At 42.0% G+C, this 22,729-nt stretch overlaps 1 protein-coding gene and 1 long non-coding RNA gene across 2 annotated transcripts in view; one reads left to right on the forward strand and one right to left on the reverse strand.

The window, feature by feature from the left end:
- Positions 1-22,729, reverse strand: part of LOC132597847 (uncharacterized) — a 39,621-nt gene that overhangs the window by 12,943 nt on the left and 3,949 nt on the right. The window contains exon 2 of the long non-coding RNA XR_009565244.2: positions 2,828-2,861. This is a non-coding gene — a long non-coding RNA (uncharacterized lncRNA). The remainder of the gene's footprint in view (positions 1-2,827; positions 2,862-22,729) is intronic.
- Positions 7,070-12,612, forward strand: PRSS58 (serine protease 58). Its single transcript, XM_060305208.1, has 5 exons — positions 7,070-7,109; positions 7,921-8,077; positions 9,705-9,955; positions 11,917-12,053; positions 12,463-12,612. The coding sequence occupies exons 1-5, from the start codon at positions 7,070-7,072 to the stop codon at positions 12,610-12,612; spliced, it is 735 nt and encodes a 244-aa protein (XP_060161191.1).

The following is a 22,729-nucleotide window of genomic DNA, read 5'->3' on the forward strand; positions in this document are numbered from 1 at the left end:
GAAAGGTTATTTAGTCATTCATTCAGCCTCATCAAAATAAATTACTGGGCTTCCCGGGTGGCGCAGTGGTTGAGAGTCCGCCTGCCAATGCAGGGGACGCGGGTTCGTGCCCTGGTCCAGGAAGATCCCACATCCCGCGGAGCGGCTGCGCCCATGAGCCATGGCCGCTGAGCCTGCGCGTCCGGAGCCTGTGCTCCGCAACGGGAGAGGCCACAACAGTGAGAGGCCCGTGTACCGCAAAAAAAATAAAAAAATTACTGCTCACCTACATCACCAGACTCCGTGTGGATGTTTGGGCTATAAAGATGAGTAAGGTTAGCCATCACTGTTACCACTATATTTTTACACAGATAATGACACTAAAATGCAGAAGGTTAAAATCAACTGCCTAAAGTCACTCAACTAGTTCACTGTGCAGCTGAAGTGAAGCCCCAGCCATTCTTATCCCATCGCTTTGCTGCTGCTGTGTGACCCTGTGCTCTCCCTTTGTCTCTAATCTACCTGAAACTCTGTGAGGCTAGACTAGGGGAAAGGCTACATGGAGAATGTTTTAAAAAGTACAGGTCCTGTATTTCCAAGGTTTCATCTACCTATTTCTTTTATTCTCCAAGATACTCTTGTTTTCCATCTGGAATTTTACTCTACAGCATGCATGATTTCTGCCGGTAATCTGTACCCGTCCCACACTAGACCGCCCAAACCCCAGCTCAACGTAGGTACTATTTTGAACTGTAAGCAAAAAAAGGTGCAAATGCAGATAAGTTTTGTGGAAAATTGATCTGTTACCCTGAGATCATAAAAGTCTTGACCATAGGGGTGGTGTTCTCTGTACTCTTCCGCCCTATCCAGAGAGGCAGCACAGACACCCCGCTTTAGTTCTTCAATGTTGTTCCCTGCAACTTTTCATTTTTCCTTGGATCACCTAGAGGATGATTAGGAGTACAGGTCCCAGTACATGATTCCTATGTGTATTTGGTATGAATCAAGGATGAAAGATACAATATGGTCTGAGCATAACAGCATTGGAATAGGTCGAGGAGTTCTGAAAGGTAAAAATGTTTGTAGTCCCAGTAGGATAACGTGATACGGTGAAGGATGGGTATTACCTTAGTCAGTTGGTGCTCTGTAACCAGAAAACCACAGATTGCGTGGCTTAAGCAATAGACATTAATTACTCACGGTTTTTGAGACTGGAAAGTCCAAGATCAAGGTGACACAGGAGATAGTGGGGGCCCCCTTCTGGCTTGTAGACAGCTGCCTTCTTGCTGTATCCTCTCATGGCTGAGAGAACTGACTCTAGTATTGTAATAGGGGCGGGGCAGGCGTGCAGCCAATAGCACGCGGCCGTTACCCTGTTACTGAGCAACTGTTACTGCGAGATCAGAAGCAGGAGACCCTGGCGGGTGGGGGTCGCCCTTGGCCAACGGTTGGCCATGTCGTGGTCCTCGCGGCGGGCAGGGCGTATGGTAAGAGGTGTATCAAGGGCCAGCAGGTGCGCTGGGGGGGCCTCGGGGACAGGCTGGGTGCTGTGTCCTGCAGAGCTCCAGAGCCCTCGCCACGGCAGCCCACTGGCCGGGCCCAGGCCTTGAGGCGGGGGGAGCCTCTCCCCGCTCCCTGCCTCTGCGACCTAATGGCCGCAGCAGTCTGCATGGGTCCACAGGACCTGCTCCCCAGCCCCGCTTTGGGTGGCCTGAGGAGCCTGAGCACTGGCTGGGTCCTGGGTGCCTGGCTCCCTCAGTGATGACAGCTGGGCAGGGTCTGGGGACCTGGCCCTGAGGGCATCGTCAGCGGAGAACTACGTCTTCGGCGGGGCCTGGGTGCTGGACGAGCACTCCCGGGCAGGTAAACCTCCTGTGCGGGGACCCCCTCTTCTTAGCCAGAGCCTGGACCTCAGAGGGCGAAAGTCGAGCCTTGGGACCTTGCACTTTCTTGTCAGAACAGAGAACAACATTTGTTTTGGTGGAGGTTTACAGGAACATCGTGACCTGACAGCGACCTGACCTCAAGAACAAAGGATCTGACAGCAAGAAATCTGCAACAACTAGCCACGCTGCTCCCTCAGCTTTCCTATAAAAGGGCTTTGCTGAAAGCTTTCAGGGAGTTTAGGGTTTTTAAGGTATGGGCCACCTATTTCCTTGCATGGCCCTGCAATAAACCTTTCTCTGCTCCAAACTCTGATGTTTTGGTATTGTTTGGCCTCATTGTGTCAGGCACACAGACTTGTGTTAGGTAACAGCATCTCCCTCTTGTAAGAGCACTAATTCCGTCATGGGGGCTCCACCTTTATGACCTCATCTAAACTTTCCAAAGGCCCTAACTCCTCATACCATCTCCTTGGGTGTTAGGGTTTGAACATACGAATTTTGGTGGTGAGGGACACAGGTATGCAGTCCATAACCGGTATCTCAGAAGAGGAAGGTATGGGAAGATACATTCCCCTATTACCAATTTTCCATCCCTTTGTATACCTCTGGGTGGCACATTTGTACGGAGCAGTCCTGAGCCCTTAATATTACCTTATCATGCCACTAGGATGGAGCCCAAATTCCTTAGCCTTGCATTCAGGGCTCTTAAGTGTTCAGTTATAACTAATCTGTCCTGTGTATTTCCTTAGTTGTTATTGAATTGCTTTTATGTTTGCTTATGGCCTAAAATAATTTCACATATAACTCCTCTTTTTTTGTTGTTTTTAAATGTTACCTTATATCTACCTTAAATAAACATCTCAGGCTTCTCTACAGAGACAAATGAGTTTAAAGATTTCCCTGTTCCCTCTGAAACGTTCTTCTACCCCACCCATCACCACCACCGATATACACCTACTCACCTAACCACCTCAGGTAGAGGGACGATTCAGAGACCTGAAAAGATAAGTGAGATAACATAAAAGATGAGAGATCAGGGCAGGCCCAGAGTAAAGTATGAAAAGGCAAATAAATCATTTTTCTGGACGCCATCCAATAGTCCCTTTTCAGCATATCTTGGCATTTTCTATCTCTTATTTAAAATCTGACTTGTTACAATTTGTGAAATTATATTAAAATGTGAAATCTATATGCTCTTTGGCCCAGCAACTAAACTTCTAGAATCCTATCCTATTAAAATGTGCTTATAAAAACAAAAATGTGGGGCTTCCCTGGTGGCGCAGTGGTTGAGAGTCCGCCTGCCGATGCAGGGGACACGGGTTCGTGCCCCGGTCCGGGAAGATCCCACATGCCGCGGAGCGGCTAGGCTCGTGAGCCATGGCCACTGAGCCTGCGCGTCCGGAGCCTGTGCTCCGCAACGGGAGAGGCCACAACAGTGAGAGGCCCGCGACCGGCAAAAAAAAAAAAAAAAAAAAGTGTAAGTGTGAGTGTATCATTTAGGAATCATTCAGTTGCAACAGAATGTCCAACTCATACTTTAACATGTACTTTAAAATGCACTGGTGGAAGCTTAGAAATAGTGAGCGCTGCAAGAATGGTTTGATTCAGCAATTCAAAAATGCCATCAGGGGACCCAATTTATTTCTGTCTTTGCCCTCTGCATCACTGTCAGCTTTATCCTAAGGATAAAGCCTTGTGATCAAGACAGCTGTTGGAGCCATACTCTCCCTTGCCTGTGTATAGGGAGAAAGAAGCTTTTTCCCCAGAAGCTGCTGTCAAACATATTGTGTCTCCTTAACTGAATTTGGTCACTCTCTCATCCCTGAGCCAATAACTGAAGAGGATTATGCTGTTGAACTTATAATTAAGTTACATGGCACACCATCAACGCACGAGTAACCTTTTCATTTTGCAATAAACACAGCCTACTTGGTATATATTTGGTTAACTGAGTAATTATAAGGTTAGCTATCAAGAAAAGGAGGTATAGATTTTAAGGAGGCAGCCACAGTCTCCACCAAGAGTAATCAAGGATGCTTACTGATGTATTGTCTACATCACACTGAAAATCCGGAAATAACTCAAATAGTCATTAACAGCAGATGGATTAAATAAACTTGGTATGTTGTACAGTGGAGACAATGTAACTATTCTATTCATTTATCCAACCGCTTAACTTATTGAGGGCCTATTACCTGCCTAACAGTGTTTTATTCACTAAAGATACAGCAGGGAAGAAAACAGTTAAAACCTTGCCTTCACGGTGTATTCATTCTGATTGGGTAAACAGAAAACAAATAAATAGAGACCAGAGAATATAATGCTAATCAATGCAAATGCCACAGGAAAAGAAAACTGGATCAAAGAATGGGTAAACGGAAAGCAAAGATCTGCTTCCAAAGTATAATCAAAAGAACAACATCAAAAGACCTGTGAAAGCATACTATGATTTAAAAACCCATTTTGTAGTCAGAAGAGATATCTCTCACCAAAAGATATCTACTACAAATAAATACCTAATTCATGATTCAATAAAATCCAGGAAGACATGATATTTCATAGCAAAAATAAGGCAATGTAAAGACGTAACAGTCTGAGATTAGGAAAAGTTTTTTTGCTTGCTATATCTCATTACAGTAACAGATAGATTTAATTCACTTATCACTTGCTCTGAAAACTCTCAGACGGCTCTCAACTGTCAACTTCATGGTTAGGACCTTTGATAGCTATGTAAAATAAAGCAATATTTGCACTTGGAAGTTCAGCTACTTATGTAAATATTTTTTCACATGGGATATATAAGCTGGATAGAAGTAACTTCACTTCAGATTGGTATACTCCATAATCTGTTAGTTTTCCCATTAACGAGCAAAAATTTTCAAGGTATACTCAAGATGAATTTATCTAAGAATATTTGCTTTAATAAGACAAATAGAAGCCTCTTTTTCCCTAGAAATCTTATTTAATTCATTATTTAAATGAAAACTAGTTTAATCATTTATCTTTTATGGCAAGTAAATTTAGTGTTAAAATCAAATTTTAAAAGACCTTTAAAAAATAAAGATATTTACTATCTTGGTATGATTTTAGCCTTACTTTTAAAAGTCAAGTAAGAATGTCTGCCTTGTTGAAAAAATGCAACTAGAAAAGTCTTTATGTAGTCTTAAAAATATCCATTTTTTCTGAGTAGCTCAGTCTAATCCCTTTTTAATTTACATTCCATCTAAGCTGTGGAAACTTTCTAAACATACTCTTGCCATACGATCCAGCAATCACACTCCTTGGTATTTACTCAAAGGAGCTGAAAATGTATCTCCACACAAAAACCTGCTCATGCGTGTTGATAGCAGCTGTATTTATAATTGCCAAAACCTGGAAGCAAACAAGATGTCCATCCTATGAATTAGGTGCTAATATTCCTCCCATTTTATAAATTAGAATACTGAGGCTTAAAGGGGTTAAATGTTTTTATCAGGACAAGGCCCTAGAGAGTCCTGAAGCCAGGAATTGAACCCTACCTATAGGAGCTTGACTCCTGAGTCTATGCTCCTCATTGCTATTAATAAACATGGAAATGTTACAAAGATTTAAGGACTTAAAACAATATTTGGACATAGATAAAAATGTGTCCCCAGAGGCCTGGAAAATATGGGGATCCTAAGGTTATAGTTATTTTATTTAACAAGCATTTATATAGCACTTACTATTTACCATTAGAACTTGCTGTTCTAAGCACTTTATAAATAGAAAATCTGAACAGACCAATAATGAGTAAAGAGATTGAGTCAGTAATCAAAAACCTCTCAACACAGAAAACCCCAGGACCAGACAGCTTAGCTGGAGAATTCTAACAAACATTCAAAGAATGAACACCAACCCTGCTCAAACTCCTCCAAAAGCTGAAGAAGGGAGAACACTTCCCAACTCATTCTACAAGGCCAGCATTACCCTGATACCAAAGCCAGAGAAAGACAACACAAGGAAACTATAGACCAATATCCGTGGTTGAAACCACTATTTGTTACATATCTCGGGGTGGGGGGGGCAGTCAGAAAGTTAAGGCTAACTTATAAAAAGAAGGAGTGGGGTGCATTAAAAAGAGTACTAAGTGTCAAACACAGAAGCTGAACAGGTAGGGAGACTGATTTTATTCAGATTATTGCAACAAGAAGAACATCCCAGATCTGGAGATCAGAGTGCCTCAGCAGGATGCTTTCGCCTTAAGACTTTTGTAGGGAGATGTAGACAAGTTACAGGTGGGGAGATTAACAGTTGAGGTTGTTTTGCCATCAGGGGAATTCTCAGTTAGCTGAACAGGAAGTGTTTATCTCTAGTTGTAGTTAGATTGGGGCGGGGGAAAACAGTTCTAAGCTCAGCTAATCATTGATGAGAGAAAGAATGGGGAGCTGGAGGGTCCGTGTGGTTCAGGCAAAGGCGGGAAGGTCTGTGGCTGACCTTGTCACACGTCCACAAAGGAGTCATCCGAGGTCTTACGGGAGCCATGAGAGAGTGGACGGAGCCTTTTCAAACTCATATGGGGAAGGGTCATTCTTTGTGATGAGCCATTTCTCAGAATACAGAATTTCCAAGAATTTTTCCACCCACTGCTGTTTTCTGGGAACACAGGGCTCAGGTAAAGTTCTACACATCAGGGGAAATCTGGAAACACCGTTCCGAGTCCTGACTTGGCTGTTAACTTCCACGAGGCCTACGGCATCCTCGTCACTAAAATGGTGAGGGGAGGGTGATTTGTTAAATCTATTTCATACCCCAATGTTTGAAGAGTCTCTGAGGGGGCAGAGGGACTCTGGAGGAAAAGGGAGATGGCAAGTGAGGGCAGGGAGAGAGGTTCACAGTCACAAAGGGAGGAGAGGACAACAAAGAAAGACTGTGTCACAGAGAGGGGAGGAGAATGTCAGCAGGTACTCCTGAGATTTTTAGGTCAGAGAAGAGGCACCAGGGGCTGGACTTGGTCTGCCCCTTTCCCTTTCACCCACATCAGAGACAGATCTCAGGTGTGCCTTATGTAACTGGATTTTGATCAGGGCTCGTTTGAAGACATCTGTAAAAGCCTTGCTTCTCCCCTACCCGCCAACTTAATATTTTCTCCCCCCGCTGTTCTTGCCAAGGACGCTTGGACTAAAGATTGAGACAGCTGACAGCTTGATCTGACTTGTCTGCTCCTGGCGAGATCCCAGCCTGCCATGAAGTGCTATCTCATCTTTGCACTCATGAGCGCAGCTGGTGAGTCTGGGGTCTTGTTGCTGCTTAGGCAGAGATGCGGTGGTGTGTGGGAGGGTCAGAGAGGGAGGTGGCTAGCCACAACTGAAGAGAGAGGAGTTGGTGGGCATTTCCTTCAAGTAACTGTTGATGCAAACGAAAGGAACCACTCTCGATGCACAGCTCACCCCACCAGCAGTCTCTCTGAGCTTCTCCGGTGCCTGCGAGCATGTTAGGATAGTCACTAGAAGTCCCCTGCACTCTCCCAGGACTCTTGAGCGTGTGATTTCCTAGGTTGCCGAGTCTCCTGGACAGACACCAGAAAAGCATATCTTCCCTTTCTCTGAGCAGATGGACTTTGGAGGAGCGAGTGCCCGAAAGGAAGGGGGGCTGGGTCAGGGGCTCTGAGAGCCCCGTGGCCCTATCCCAAGCTTTTCCACCCCTTTCACCACCAAAGTCAGGCAGTATTTAACTTTTTCCTTTCATTCCTGGCAAAAGTTAATTTAAACTATTATTTTTAAAGTAGTAAGTCTTTTTTTTTCATTTTTATAATACACAGCACTGCCCATCAGGGTTTTTGATCAGCCTCAGATAAGCCTTTGCATTAGTTTCATAGAACTTTAATATACCTCCATCTCAAGCAAAGACATGTGTCAGTTTTCTTCATGTGTAGAGCTCAGGTGACATGCATGATTGCCCTTTGATTTAAAAGAATATTTAAAAATAACTTGAAGACCTTGACATTGTCCTTGAAAACCTTAAGGTGGCAAAAACTAGTCAACTCTCACCTCTTGCCCTGTCTCTCCTTCTACCTGTGACCCCACTGATTCTTTAGGAGTCATTCCGGCCCAAGATTCTAACACTGAGAAGATGAACGTAGCAGAAGATTTTACTATTCCTTACATGGTCTATCTTCAGTCCTTCCCGGAACCCTGTGTGGGGTCTCTCATTCACCCTGAGTGGCTACTGACCACTGCTCACTGCCCCTTACCGTAAGTATCCGTTTGCTCTTGGGAGCCATGAGGGTTCTATTCGAACAAAATCAGGTCTGATGAGGCATCCCAGCAAGTTCTAATGGCATCCTAGGGAATTAGAAGCCCCAGGAAGAGAGAGGGTCGTCTTCCCAACGGGGAAAATAATACACACTTGGGTGGTTTAGGAGGAGATGAAGAGGAAGCTGTCAGAAGACTCTTTCTCACAGAGAGTAAATAATATTCATTCATTCAACATACTTATTGAACATTTACTATATTCTAGGCACTGCTTAATGCACTGAAAAAACAGCAAGGGAACAAGACAGAAATTCGTTTTCCCTCATGGAGCTCACATTCTGGTAGAGGAAGTAAGCCCAAACAAATACATGTCCCCAAATAAAACATTAAAAAGAGTGCCAAGCTGAAAAATACAGGAATAAAGCAAGATATCTACTTTGCTTAGGGTGATCATGTCAGGCCTAGTTGAAGAGATGAGACCAACAGGAAGAGGGGGATGTAACCAAGTGAATAAATCCTGGGGAAAATTCCTGGCAGAGGGAATAGTGTACAGAGTCTCTGAAGCAGTAAAGATAATTGAGTGTTTGCCAAACTGAGAGACCAGTGCTGAGTGAGTGTAATGAGTAGGGGTGGGTGTTCACAGGCTGAGGTCCAAGTGTTAGCAGAAGCCATGCGATGCAGGTAACAGGAGAAGGGCAAAGGAGCTCTGCACGAGATGATGCTGTCCCTTACAAACCTCAGTGTCTCTGCTGTGTGTGAGAAACTGTTGTATGATTGGGACCTAGCCAGAGTTTCAGGAGTATATAAGGGTCATTTCTAACTCAGAACTCTTAGCCATCTGGTTGTTCAAGACAGTTTACTCAGACCCAGATTGAAGCCGTGCTCTGTGTGTTAATGAGAAATACAAAGGAAATAAAGACAGTTCATCCCCTCCAAGAACTGGAGCTGGTGAACTGGATGTTCTTCTCTCAGCCAGGCCTAATGCATGAACTGTTTCTGGTAGGCAGTGGCTCCTGTGCCTGTTACGTGACTGGACTCCTGACACTAGAAGCCTGTGGGTTTTTAATTTGTCCAGGAAATGTAATGGAAGATGGTAAATGGGAGTCCTGATAGACTACTAAGAGTCTTGTGAATCTATAATGAGTGTAGGCAGCACATGGTAAATACAATGATATGGGCCCAAGAGGAGCTGGGAAGGGCCTAAGAATATCCAGAAACAAAGGGTACAATACGCTTTGCTCAAGAGTTGCTTGAGACAGTGTAGTGCAGGCAACAACCTTGGCAATGATGCATTGTGGTGCCATCTCTGTTACCTCTTCATTCAGATCATCCATCATCACCATCACCACCATCACCACCATCATCACCATCATCACAACTAGATTGCACTGAGTATGTTCTAGGTGGCAGATACCATGTCAGGTTTTATGTCTATACATTGAGTCTAACACAACAGTCCTATAAACTATTATTATTACTATTTTACAGACCAAGGCCGGTCACTTGAGTTCTTAGGTCTAAGAGATAAAATTAAGATGATTGGAGGAGGTCACCTCTGACACTTCTTGCAATTCTGACGTTCTGTGACCCTGTTCTTTTCCAACTGCCTGCCTTCTTTCTTCCATAGTGTTAAAATCCGATTGGGAGTTTATCAACCCAACATCAAAAATAAGAAAGAGCAGGTACGGAATTACTCAATGGTGGTGCCCCACCCTGAATTCAACGCAGGATCTCTGAACAATGACTTGGTGATGATAAAACTGTCTAAGGCTGCTGCACTCAACAACCAAGTGGGAACCATAGCCATAGCCATGGAACCCTTACCAGTTAATAATTCCTGCTTTATCCCAACCTGGACCTGGAGTAAATATAAAAACCGTAAGTGTTTTTTGACTCTGTGTTCTTCATCCTGAGAAGGTTTTGGCGCTGGGGAACATGTGGACAGATATACCTGAAGGAAATAGCTGCTATGAGGTAATGCTCTTGACCCTAGAGGGATTACTGCAGGGCCTTACACTACCATTATACTCTCTTTCAGTATTATCAAAGGATGCTGGAACCACCACTTGATATCTGAAATGAACTGATAAAGCTAAATTTATTGCTTATTATAGAAGAGCAATGCTGAGCAGACAGCAGTCTCAAGGAGCAGAGTACTAGGCTTATATGGGGTTTGTGGGAAGCTTTCCGTACAGGGTTTAGAAGACTTTCAGGGGCTTAAGAAAATTGACGTCATCTGTAGAGGCGTGGTTACCCGGGTGAGATTGTTGTTGATTGGTTGGCACTCAGCATGTTTATTGGAGGCGAGTCTGATTTGCTGACTTTAAAAAGTGGCATTGATTGATTGGCTTGCCAAAGCCTGTTCACTGAGGCAAATTGTCATGGGTGTTAATCAGGTTTAAACCCTTCTCTGGTAGTTACAGAACAATTCATATGTTCTGTAAAAATAAAAAGTGGGAGACTGGGGCTTCCCTGGTGGCGCAGTGGTTGAGAGTCCGCCTGCCGATGCAGGGGACGTGGGTTCGTGCCGCGGTCCCGGGGGATCCCACATGCCGCGGAGCGGCTGGGCCCGTGAGCCATGGCCGCTGAGCCTGCGCGTCCGGAGCCTGTGCTCCGCAACGGGAGAGGCCACAACAGTGAGAGGCCCGCGTACCAAAAAAAAAAAAAAAAAAAAAAAAAAAGTGGGAGACTTTTGTCTATCAGTCTGTTTCATGAAAACAAAAGTAGAAAGTGGGAGCTTTTGTATTCTCAGTATTTGGCAACTTCATTTTCAATTTAGAAGCAACATTCCAGGGAATCTAAGTGAACATATTTTCTGAACAAATTGAAGATTTTAAGTCTTATTCAAAGTAACTGTATCACATTTTACAAAGTAATTCATTACACAGCATTTGAAAACAAAATAAAACTACATAAATGTTTTATCCCATAGGCTCTGCATGTCAGAATCATAGTGACAAACCAATTCTACAAGCTCTCTGGTGCCAGCCTCCCAATATGTATTGAGTTCATTATTTCAAGTAACTAGGTTACTTTCACCTAGCTTGTTCTATGTATTTCAGTTCAATTTCCACAAAAACTTAAAACAACATAACTCATCTTGTTCTTTTCTGACTTGACATTTTCTGGTCTAATCTGCTTTAAGATGTTAGATTGGATATATATCAGAAAAATCCTTCTCTGTAAGTAACACTAGGCTTAGCCTGAGCAATCTCTGGTTAATTTTTTGTTTCCTTCCTCCTTGTTACTCTCTACCAGAGATTAAAATTATATAATGCCTTGGTTAGACTCCTTGCATCCTGAGGTTAACAGTATAGTAACAATTGCTATTAGTGAGATGGGCAATATTACTTCTTAGCGGAAAATATATATGTATATTTATACATATACACTCACATACACTTATAAATAATCCATTTATAAATTATCTCACTAAAAAAGCATGTTTAGACACATTAAAAATAGTTTTCTACCTTTATGGTTAAATGTAAAGATGATGAAGTAGGTGCCAAAAATGAAGGTTTCTTGGGGACAATGGCTTTGTGTCTCTCTCTTCTCACAATCATTCATAATTTTCCTGTGGGTTTTTCAAGCTTTCTAAGTTATGCACGCTACAGAGAGAATTATAGATCTGATGATATCTGACGTAAGGCTCACATAATGCTCTGAATCCACTGCTCTGACACAGAGATACTGAACAGGGGACTCTAAGAAGGATGGAATGTCTGATACCTGCCATAAATATTCTCGGGTATTAATGTATTCACAAAATAGAGGCTGATCACAAGAGTATGTGTGATAAGGAGAGTAACCCTGGCCTTCATTTCTCTTCCCCACAGTTAGTGACCCTGACAAGCTGACTTGGATAAACCAATATACTCTCCCCCACGATAAGTGCCAGAATATGCAAGATGAAAGAATGGCAATAAACATCATGTGTGTGGGACAACCTCTAAAGAACTTATCTGAAAATAAGGTATCTTTCCCTTCCCCAGACAGGAAGATAGCAAGGGGTCCATGACGAGGAGAGGTGCCCATGGGAAACCAAATGGTGCCCAACAAGGAGGCCTGGAGCCCTTCTACTCTTTCTCCTCAGTCTCTGGATTTCTGATCAATTCCCCTGCCTTCCTTTAACAGTGGGAGAGATTCGGGGGGGGGGGGGGAGAGCCATTTGTCCTTTCTCCTCCTACTTGCTCTCAGTTTGGTCAAATTCAAACCAAGAGAGGTGAGCCCTGCATGGATGTGAAGAGAGCTTTGTCACCTCTCAAGAAAAATGATTCCAGGCCGTGAGATGCTTCTGCTACTATAATGTGCCACTTCTTGCAATTAATTCTTGTTCCATGAGAACCAAGCACTATTGATCTCCTGTTCCCACTCTCTGGCAGGAAGTCTCAGCAGCTCCAGCCATCTGCGGTGGGAGGTTGCATGGCATCTTGACTTGGGCAAAAGGAAGTGTCACCCTGGGAAGTGAAGGATTCTTCACAGAAGTTAATCCTTATGCAAGATGGATCATAAACACCATTGAAAGCTACTGAGGCTCCTCTGTCCCTCCATCCCTTCAGTGCAGTAGCTTCTTGATTTCTACACTGGATCCACAGCTCTATCTTTCCTGTTCTTGAACAGAATTAATTAAAAACAAAAATGACACTAAAAACTTAGGCTGTGGCCCCTGATCTCTTTATCACATAAACTGTAAACATGATGAGAAATTTAGCAACATCCTCACCATTTGTTCATTCAAAAATTATTGAGGGCTTCCCTGGTGGCGCAGTGGTTGAGAGTCCACCTGCCGATGCAGGGGACACGGGTTCGTGCCCCAGTCCGGGAAGATCCCACATGCCGCGGAGCGGCTGGGCCCGTGAGCCATGGCCGCTGAGCCTGTGCGTCCGGAGCCTGTGCTCTGCAACGGGAGAGGCCACAACAGTGAGAGGACCGCATACCGCAAAAAACAAAAAACAAAAAGTAAATATAGAACTACCATACGACCCAGCAATCCCACTACTGGGCATATACCCTGAGAAAACATAATTCAAAAAGAGTCATGTACCACAATATTCATTGCAACTCTATTTACAATAGCCAGGACATGGAAGCAACTTAAGTGTCCATCAACAGATGAATGGATAAAGAAGATGTGGCACATATATACAATGGAATATTACTCAGCCATAAAAAGAAATGAAATTGAGTTATTTGTAGTGAGGTGGATGGACCTAGAGTCTGTCATACAGAGTGAAGTAAGTCAGAAAGAGAAAAACAAATACCGTATGCTAACACATATATATGGAATCTAAAAAAAAAAAAAAAAAAAAAGGTCATGAAGAACCTAGGGGCAAGATGGGAATAAAGACGCAGACCTACTAGAGAATGGACTTGAGGACACGGGGAGGGGGAAGGGTAAGCTTGGATGAAGTGAGAGAGTGGCATGGACATATATACACTACCAAATGTAAAATAGATAGCTAGTGGGAAGCAGCCACATAGCACAGGGAGATCAGCTCAGTGCTTTGTGACCACCTAGAGGGGTGGGATAGGGAGGGTGGGAGGGAGAGAGACACAAGAGGGAAGAGATATGGGGATATATGTATATGTATAACTGATTCGCTTTGTTATAAAGCAGAAACTAACATACCATTGTAAAGCAATTATACTCCAATAAAGATGTTAAAAAAAAAAGATCTATTCTCTTAGAAAATTTCAAGTACACCATACAACAATATTAACTCTAGTCACCATGCTTTACATTAAACCTCCAGAACTTACTCATCTTACAACTGAAAGTTTGTATCCTTTCATCAACATACCCCTATATCCTCCACCCCCTAGTCCTTGGTAACCAGCATTCTACTGTCTGTTTCTATGCATTTGGCATTTTTAGATTTCACATTTAAGTGAGATAGTATTTGTCTTACTGTTTCTGGCTTATATCACCCAGTATAACATCCTCTAAAACAAGAAAAACGGAGCTGGAGGAATCAGGCTCCCTGACTTCAGACTACACTACAAAGCTATAGTCATCAAAAAAGTATGGTACTGGCACAAAAACAGAAACATAGATCAATAGAACAGGACAGAGAGTCCAGAGATAAACCCACACACCTATGGTCAACTAATCTATGACAAAGGAGGCAAGAATATACAACGAAGAAAAGACAGTCTCTTCAGTAAGTGGTGCTGGACAGCTACATGTGAAAGAATGAAATTAGAACACTCCCTAACACCATACACAAAAATAAACTTAAAATGGATTAAATACCTAAATGTAAGACCGGATACTATAAACCTCTTTGAGGAAAACACAGGCAGAACACTCTACGACATAAATCGAAGCAAGATCTTTTATGATCTACCTCCTAGAGTAATAAAAATAAACAAATGGGACCTAATTAAATTTAAAAGCTTTTGCACAGCAAAGGAAACCATAAACAAAACAAAATACATTATCTCAGTATGGGAGAAAATATTTGCAAACGAAGCGACTGATGAGGGAATAATCTCCAAAATATACAAACAGCTCATGCAGCTCAATAACATAAAAACAAACAACCCAATCGAAAAATGGGTGGAAGATCTAAATAGACATTTCTCCAAAGAAGACATACAGATGGCCAAAAAGCATATGAAAAGATGCTCAACGTCACTAATTATTAGAGAAATACAAATAAAAACTACGATGAGGTATCACCTCACACTGGTCAGAATAGCCATCATCAAAGAATCTACAAACAATAAAGGCTGGAGAGGGTGTAGAGAAAATGGAACCCTTCTACACTGTTGGTGGGAATGTAAATTGGTACAGCCACTATGAAGAACAGTATGGAGGTTCCTTATAAAAACTAAAAATAGAGCTACCATATGATCCAGCAATCCCCCTCCTGGGCATACACCCAGAGAAAACCATAATTCAAAAAGATACATGCACCCCAATGTTCATTGCAGAACTATTTACAGTAGCCAGGACATGGAAGCAACCTAAATGTCCATAAACAGAGGAAAGGATAAAGATGTGGTACATATATACAATGGAATATTACTCAGCCATAAAGTAGAATTAAATAATGCCATTTGCAGCAACATGGATGGACCTAGAGATTGTCATACTGAGCGAAGGAAGTCGGACAGAGAAAGACAAATATATGATATCGCTTATATGTGGAACCTAAAAAAATAGTACAAATGAACTTATTTACAAAGCAGAAATAGAATCACAGATGTAGAAAACAATCTATGGTTACCGGGGGTCGGGGGGGCGGGAAGGGGGAAAGGGATAAACTGGGAGATTCGGATCGACATATACACACTATTATATATCAAATAATAAGGAGCTACTGTATAGCACAGGGAACTCTACTCAATACTCTGCAATGACCTACATGGGAAAGTAATCTAAAAAAGAGTATATATGTATATATAACTGATTCACTTTTCTGTACAGCAGAAAGTAACACGACATTGTAAATCAACTATACTCCAATTTAAAAAAATGTAGAATTTCCTTGTCCTTTGAGAGACAATTTGAGTTTTGGAAATAGGCGAAGTCCTACTGTTAAGCAGTATGTTTGATTCATCTGGGTATGTCACTTGAGTCAAAAAGAGATGTAACTTACAAAAAAGTGCAGTTTATTTTGATCCGGCTCATGAGGTAGTTAAGTAAGCATTTCCAAAAAAAAATTCCCAAAAGAAATGTGGAGCTATACAATTATTGCTGGGCTGGAAAATAAGGCAAAGAATCTCAATCATTTTCTCTTAAAGAATTAATATATTATTTTCAAATAAAGACACTCAAATAAACACACACTCACTAAAAAAAACAAAATCTTAAACTAAAATACTTCCTCCTAAAGAGGAATCTTTGGCAAGAAAACTAACATTTGTGGAGATACTACTTTGCTCTTGTTTTTCTCATTTTGTTGCAGATTGGAAACATTTTGTTACGGGTCTGCACAGTTCATAGTATGTGTGAACTACTGATATAAAGGAAATAACTTGAATTAGGAATGAAGAGACTTAGTTTCAAATCCTAGTTTTATGGGTTTAAGAAAACCACTTTTTGAGTGATTTTAAATGAAAAATTAGGCTTAGAGCTCACTAAATTCCTTCAAACTCTCAGAATAGGAGAGACCTTGTTTAAGGGTACAAACTTGCAACTAGTAGATAAATAAGTTCTGGAAATCTAATACACAGTACAGTGAATATAAATAACAATATTGTATTATAATCAAACTTGCTGAGGGACTAGATCTTAATTTTTCCCACCACAAAAAAGAAATGATAATTATGTGAGGTGGTAGAGGTGAACTGTTGCCACAAAGGCAATCATATTACAGTATTCAAATGTGTCAAATCAATACGCTATATACCTTAAATTTATAAAGTGTTTCTCGTCAATATATTTCAATTTAAAAAATTAGAAAGGAGACAGTGATTAATGTAAAATATGGAACAAATAAAAAGCATGGAAGCTCAAAAAGTAAAATAAAATTGAATGAATAAGATTCCAACTCAAAGGACACTTTTTAAACCTTTGAATTGCCAGAAATGTTTTAAGTAATTTATTTCATTTCATTGCAGAAATGTCTTATATTTACATCTAACTTCCAAGAATTTAATCTCTTTTATAAGTAGATAGACACTTTGTATCATGAGAAATTGTTAATCTGATCATTTCCTATGGTCTTAGTGGTCATAGCTGTGATTTCTCTCAGTGTTTGAACTCTTCCTTTCTACCAGGAGATGAAATGTGATGAAAAAGAGGGAAAGGAAAAAAGAAAGTTTGGTATCTTGTAACTCTTCAAGTTCTATTTCTTTCTTTCGTCTAGACAAGGACCCCGACTCACTGCAGAATGTCAATATCTCTGTAATCTCCAAGACTGAGTGCCGCGAAGCCTATAAAACCTACAACATCAGAGATAGTATGATGTGCGTGGGCATCGTGCCAGGAAGGAGACTACGCTGCAAGGTAATGTACTCTCAATGCCTTAATTTTCCCATTTTATTGTGTCCTTTGCCAGAAAGATAACCCAGTTTCCTTTTCCCTGGCAGGAAGTCACAGCTGCCCCTGCCCTGTGCCATGGGGTACAGGGAATCCTGACTTTTGTAGATGGATGTGTTTTGAGAGCCGATGTTGGCATCTATACCAGAATCATTAACTACATACCCTGGATTGAAAATACCGTCCCGAACAACTGAGCTCTCATGATGGGAATTCTAGACCATATGACACCACCTGTCCCCAAGTCCAGCCTCAGAATTAAATCTAATCAGTGTCCTGAGTTGCATCGCACATACCTGTCTCACTCCTGCCCCACAGAGTGGGTGACTGGTACCTACCTGTACTGTGATTATACATGGCAGCCCTCCCTCCTCACCTAATGATGATGATGGCAAACTACATACCCCTTAGGCAGTTGGAATTTATGGAGTGGCAATTGTGTCCTCTCTAACGAATCGACCATTGACTTATTGAAAAAAAAAAGGCCACTCGATTGCCATCTTGGGCGACAAAACCCCTACTACTTGCACAGAACTCAATAGCATGTGCTTTTGGCAAGTTACACACGGCAAATGGGAGTCTGAGAAGGATGGCGCTACATAGAAGTCACAGGGAAGGGAGAAGGTTTAAGGAAGGGGGCTGTTGGAGGAATGGCGCTTGGTTTCTCCCTGCCCACACAACTCTCAGCACCAGACAGAGACTCTGGACATCCATTTTGCAGGATTCTCAGTAGGGACTTGCACTCTGAGAGGTTAATACAAAAGTCAACCGGGGCTTAGGACATAGCAGATGAACAGGGAGTCCAGGATGGATTTTGCCAATATACCTGCACGTGGGCTCTTTCTATTATGGCAGCTGCCCCGGGAACTGCATTCTCCCCCAGTTATCACTCTTGCCTTTTTCTTCCTTCCTTTTCTTTTCATTTCACCTCTGCAGCTCCATTTACCACCTGAGAGTTTTAATTGATAGTTTTCTATGGGGAGTGGCCTTTGGTCAGTTGACTGAGGATCAAAACCACAAAAACAAAACCGAGTTCTAGAGAGTTCTGTCTGTGGCCATTACCAGTGGACTATTACGCCCTTACGGTCTAGCTAGGCAAGAAGAGAACTCCTCTCAGGAAGCAGAAGTTCCAGCAGTAAATCTTGTGCTCACTAGGGTTCTAAAACCTCTAAGTCAATAAAGCCTAGCTTGTGGTGTTGAACAGCAACATTGTGTGTGGATTATTCAGTGCTATTGGGAGCACTTCACCTTCATGTATGTTATTAGTTGAATTTTTTTTTGCTTTGGAAGAAACAGATGGTTTTTGCAGGAAAGCACCTCAGCCTCTGTAGATGTTTCCGTTTGAAATGGTGCTACAGTTTCAACAGATCATACTGATATCTTAAAAAGCCAACTGATCCCAGGTGATGAAGCAGATGGTAAGGTCACTGAAATCCATGGGCATCAGCCTACTGTCTCACTGCTACCACTGTAAGGTAACTTCCTTGGTTGGAAAGTACATTCCATTTTTGTGGAATATATAAGGGATTCAAGGATGGTGGGGCTGAGAGTGACGATGGCAAAAGAAAGAAAATCCAAATCTAGAATATGTCAGGAATTCCCTGGTGGTCCAGTAGTTAGGACAATGCATTTTCACTGCCGAGGGTGTGGGTTTGATCCCTGGTCGGGGAACTGAGATCTCACAAGCCACGTGGCACAGCCAAAAAAAAATAGAATATGTCATGTGCAGTGAGAACAAATAGCTACTCCCTCCATGACAAAAAGGGACTCATCTCCCACCACATGGCTGGTGGGAGACCTGGGGTACCAGTGATATGTCATCATTATATTAAGGGTGAGATTGGTCACTGACACTGGCAAACTGGGTCTTTGCAAGAAGTCTCTGCATACGCTCCGTTTGGTTCCATTGCTCACTTTGTTTGTAGAGCCATTTAAAAACCACTCAGAACAATGAGGAAGGACTTCAGAATAGACCAGCTTGTCTATCTGATAGTTAAAGTCTTCTGCAGTGAGAGCATTTTGGTGAGAATTCTCATGGGACACATTTTCCTGCTCCAAGCTGACCTTGAAAAACGCTTGTACATAATTCTTCCTCAAATAACTTATCCCCTCCCCCAGCTTGCTCTTTCTGAGTGCCTACCAGGGCAGACCACCAGCCCTCCTAAGAAATTCAAATAAATCTTGACCTCAAGAAAGAGAACCAGATATGTTGATTGAACTTTTGTCTCCTGAGAAGAATTCAATTCTCCTTTTTCCTTCATGGCAACCCTCTGAAGGGTTTTAATATCACAACAGTACACGTGCAATTGGACCAATATTATCAACCAAAGTTATGCATAATCAAGGTGAAGTCTTTTCACCCTCAGCGAACTGTTCAGGGAGAAATCTCTTTGAGGTCATAAGTGTGGATTGAGGAAAGGTTGCCCAGAGCAATTTCTTATGCAAACAATTTGGACACTCAGTGCCTGATTTACCTCTGTTCCATTTACGTTTCTAATTGAGAATGTAATGCTACTGAGCATATCCAAGTTAATGACAAGGAGAGGAAGGTAGCCCCACCTAGAGCAAGTATCATGGTCAACAGGTGGTCGGCAGTCTGGCATTTAATCTCCACCTGACCCTAGTAGCAAACCAGAAGCTATTTCTCAAAAAGCTACGGTGACTTTGCTACCTAGTTTAGGGATCTCTGTGTTGATTTTCTTATTAGGCTTTGTCATACACTTCATCTAGGTTGCTAAAAATACTGTTAGCACTATTGGAGCTACAGAGTTTAAACCCAAGAAACAGAACCAATTGTACTTCAACTTGTGCAGGCTGGAGAATCTTTTCTGACTTAGTCTCTCCCTAAACTAGCAACTTTTTAGATCACTCATTAAATGGCTCAGAGCATGACATTCCAACGAGATATATGTTGCTCATAAAATTTAGAGACCTTCGGACATCACTCTTAATGGTAGAGAGCACAAGTTTCAACAATGCGTTCATTTCAGTGGAGGAACCAATCATACACGCACAAGCTTCACTGCAGAAGCAGGTGATTCTATTTTTTACTTGTTGCGTCACCTACTCATTACCATACATCTGTTTTCCCAAGACATCTGGGAAACTTGCTACTTGCTGTCTGGTCCTATCGCCATGATATCATCAATACAGCAGACCAGTATGGTACCCTTTGAGACTGCCAAGTCCCTTAAAGATTACATTCAGGTACAGGGCCAGAGCAATCATGATTGCTCTGGAGGTGAAATATATACTGCTGTTTCTGCCAAATGAAAGCTAAAGTAATTCTGAACTTCTCAAAGACAACGTACAAAAATGCACTTGCCATGATCATAAATGGGTAAACAGATAAAAAAATGTTGTGGTATAGCCATACAATAGAATACTTCACAGCAATATAAACGAATGAACGTTCGATACAACTATCAACATGCATAACCTCAAAATAATTAAGCTGAGTGAAATAAGCCAGACAAAATGAATACGTACAGTATGACTCCAGTTTTATCTACATGCACACAGATCTGCAGTGACTGAAGGCAGTGGTCTAGTGTAGGCAAGGATGCAGAAAGTGGAGTGAGGGAGAGGTAACGCAAAGAGAAACATTTCTACGCGTGATACATATGTTCATTATCTTGGTTGTGGTGACGATTTAATCACATGTTTAACAAACCTTTCAAACTCATCAAATTGTACGTTTTAAATATATGCAGTTTATCATATGACAATTATATTTCCATAAAGCTATTAAACAACAACAACATAAATGCACTTGCTAGGTGAATAGCTGCATACCACGAACGAAGGACTGTATTTATTTGCTCTGGTAAGGAGGCTACGTGTGGAACAGTAACTATAATTGGCATTACCACCTGATTACCCAATAATTGAACACTATCATTCCCCACTACTCTTTTGTCTTGGGCCAAGCTGAAGAACTGAATGGGATTATAATAGAAATTACCACCCAGCGCAGTTCAAGCCTGTGTTGGAAGTACTGATCTCGGCAATGTGCTCATGCATTAGATTTACTAAAGGAAGTTTCTGTCAACTTCCTCTTAGCGTTTTCTACAACGAAAGCCCTCCGGTCACAGGCCAGGGAGAGATTGTCATAGTTGTAGCAATTCTACCAGTTGTAGATTACAAAGTGCACCTCCCCCAGCAACAGTACACATAGGAAATAAGGAAATAAATCCAGAGCCCCACTGAATTGCTCTAGGAAAGACTTAGGTTAAAAAAAAAAAATCCATGAATCGCTCAATTTTCATAAGCCCCACTCTGATCAGAGGTTGGCACGGACCATGTCTTCCCCTCACCACCAATTAGAACTCATTCACGTTCCCTCAAAAAATTAAGCTATGTTCTTGTCCGTGGAGCACAAGTTGCCAGGCAAATAGACACTGGTCACTTTTATATAAGCTCGAAGCCTCTCAGTGTTAGAATAGAGTCCATTCTCCAGCTCCCTTCCCTCAAGGGGCGTCGAAACAGTTAATATAACTAACAGGTCTGTGAGCGAGAGAGGAGGCTGTGATACTTTCGCACATTGACTCACATCGGTCCACTGTTATCAGATCTGTTGGTGTGGTTTTTTGGTTGGTTTTTTGATTATGTAAATCAAATAAGAACTTGAAATTCCTGTCAGTTTCATTCCCCGGGATCCCGTTTTTATGGAGAACCCTGGAGAGAATCCTCTTCAAGGCCCCAAAACATCATCATGTAATATCATTCATTTCCATTTTGAGTTAGAGAAGCAGGTGAAATTAATAACTTGATGTTGTCTATGTTCCTTTAGCAAGTTACATGAAAATGTAAAAGGTTCTTTAGCAGGAGATAAATGACACTGAAGGAGGAGAAAATGTGACACCTACAACGTTCTTCTTCAAGGCTTCTCTGTTCATTTGCATTTTGTGTTTTTAACAGAAAATAGGACGGAGGCTACCCCTCAGTATCCTGAAGGGCGGGATGAGTCTTCCTCATTTTAAATTGCAGCACTGGGCATCCTGTTGTCCTATATCTAAGCCGCATTCTCTATCAGCTCCATAAGTAACATTGCTAGGAATTTCCCTCTCCATCTGCCCTACTCCTTTATCTCTCTCAATTTGTTCAGAATTTATGTAAAGAAAATAGGGGTGTCCCTCCTTATAGCCTCCTCAAATGCTAACAATATGTCAGGATTGGTGATACGCCCCAAACCACCATTCTCAAGGCTGAAAAGATCCCCAAAGTGAAATGTGAATGGATAGGGTCTCACAAAAACTAGGTGAAGGTTAGGCTGGAGCTTGTTCTTGTGCACAGAAATGAACACCAGCTACTGCACTGATGAGACTTTCAAGACGTCTTAGAACTTAATTTAGAATTTCTTCCTTTGTGTATTTACTTCAAGGATGGGAGGATCTGAGAAACCATAAAGTGAGCTCTGTTCAATAGGGAACCAGGGTGGGAAAAAAAAAAAAAAAAGCCCTGGTTTAAAGTCATTGGCTCAAACAATTGGAATAGAATCAAATTGCCCAGTGGAAGCTAAAGATGGGGCTTTGAGAAGCTGGGTCAGGGTTGGACACTAACAAGAAACCCCAAGGCCATCACTCCCAGGCCCTTTGAAAATTCACACAGCACCAGGGAGCTTGATTATCTTACTTTGGGCTTTCTGGCAGCTACTCTGA

This window comes from Globicephala melas, chromosome 9 (genome assembly GCF_963455315.2).
Source record: "Globicephala melas chromosome 9, mGloMel1.2, whole genome shotgun sequence".
Classification (NCBI taxonomy): Eukaryota; Metazoa; Chordata; class Mammalia; order Artiodactyla; family Delphinidae; genus Globicephala; species Globicephala melas.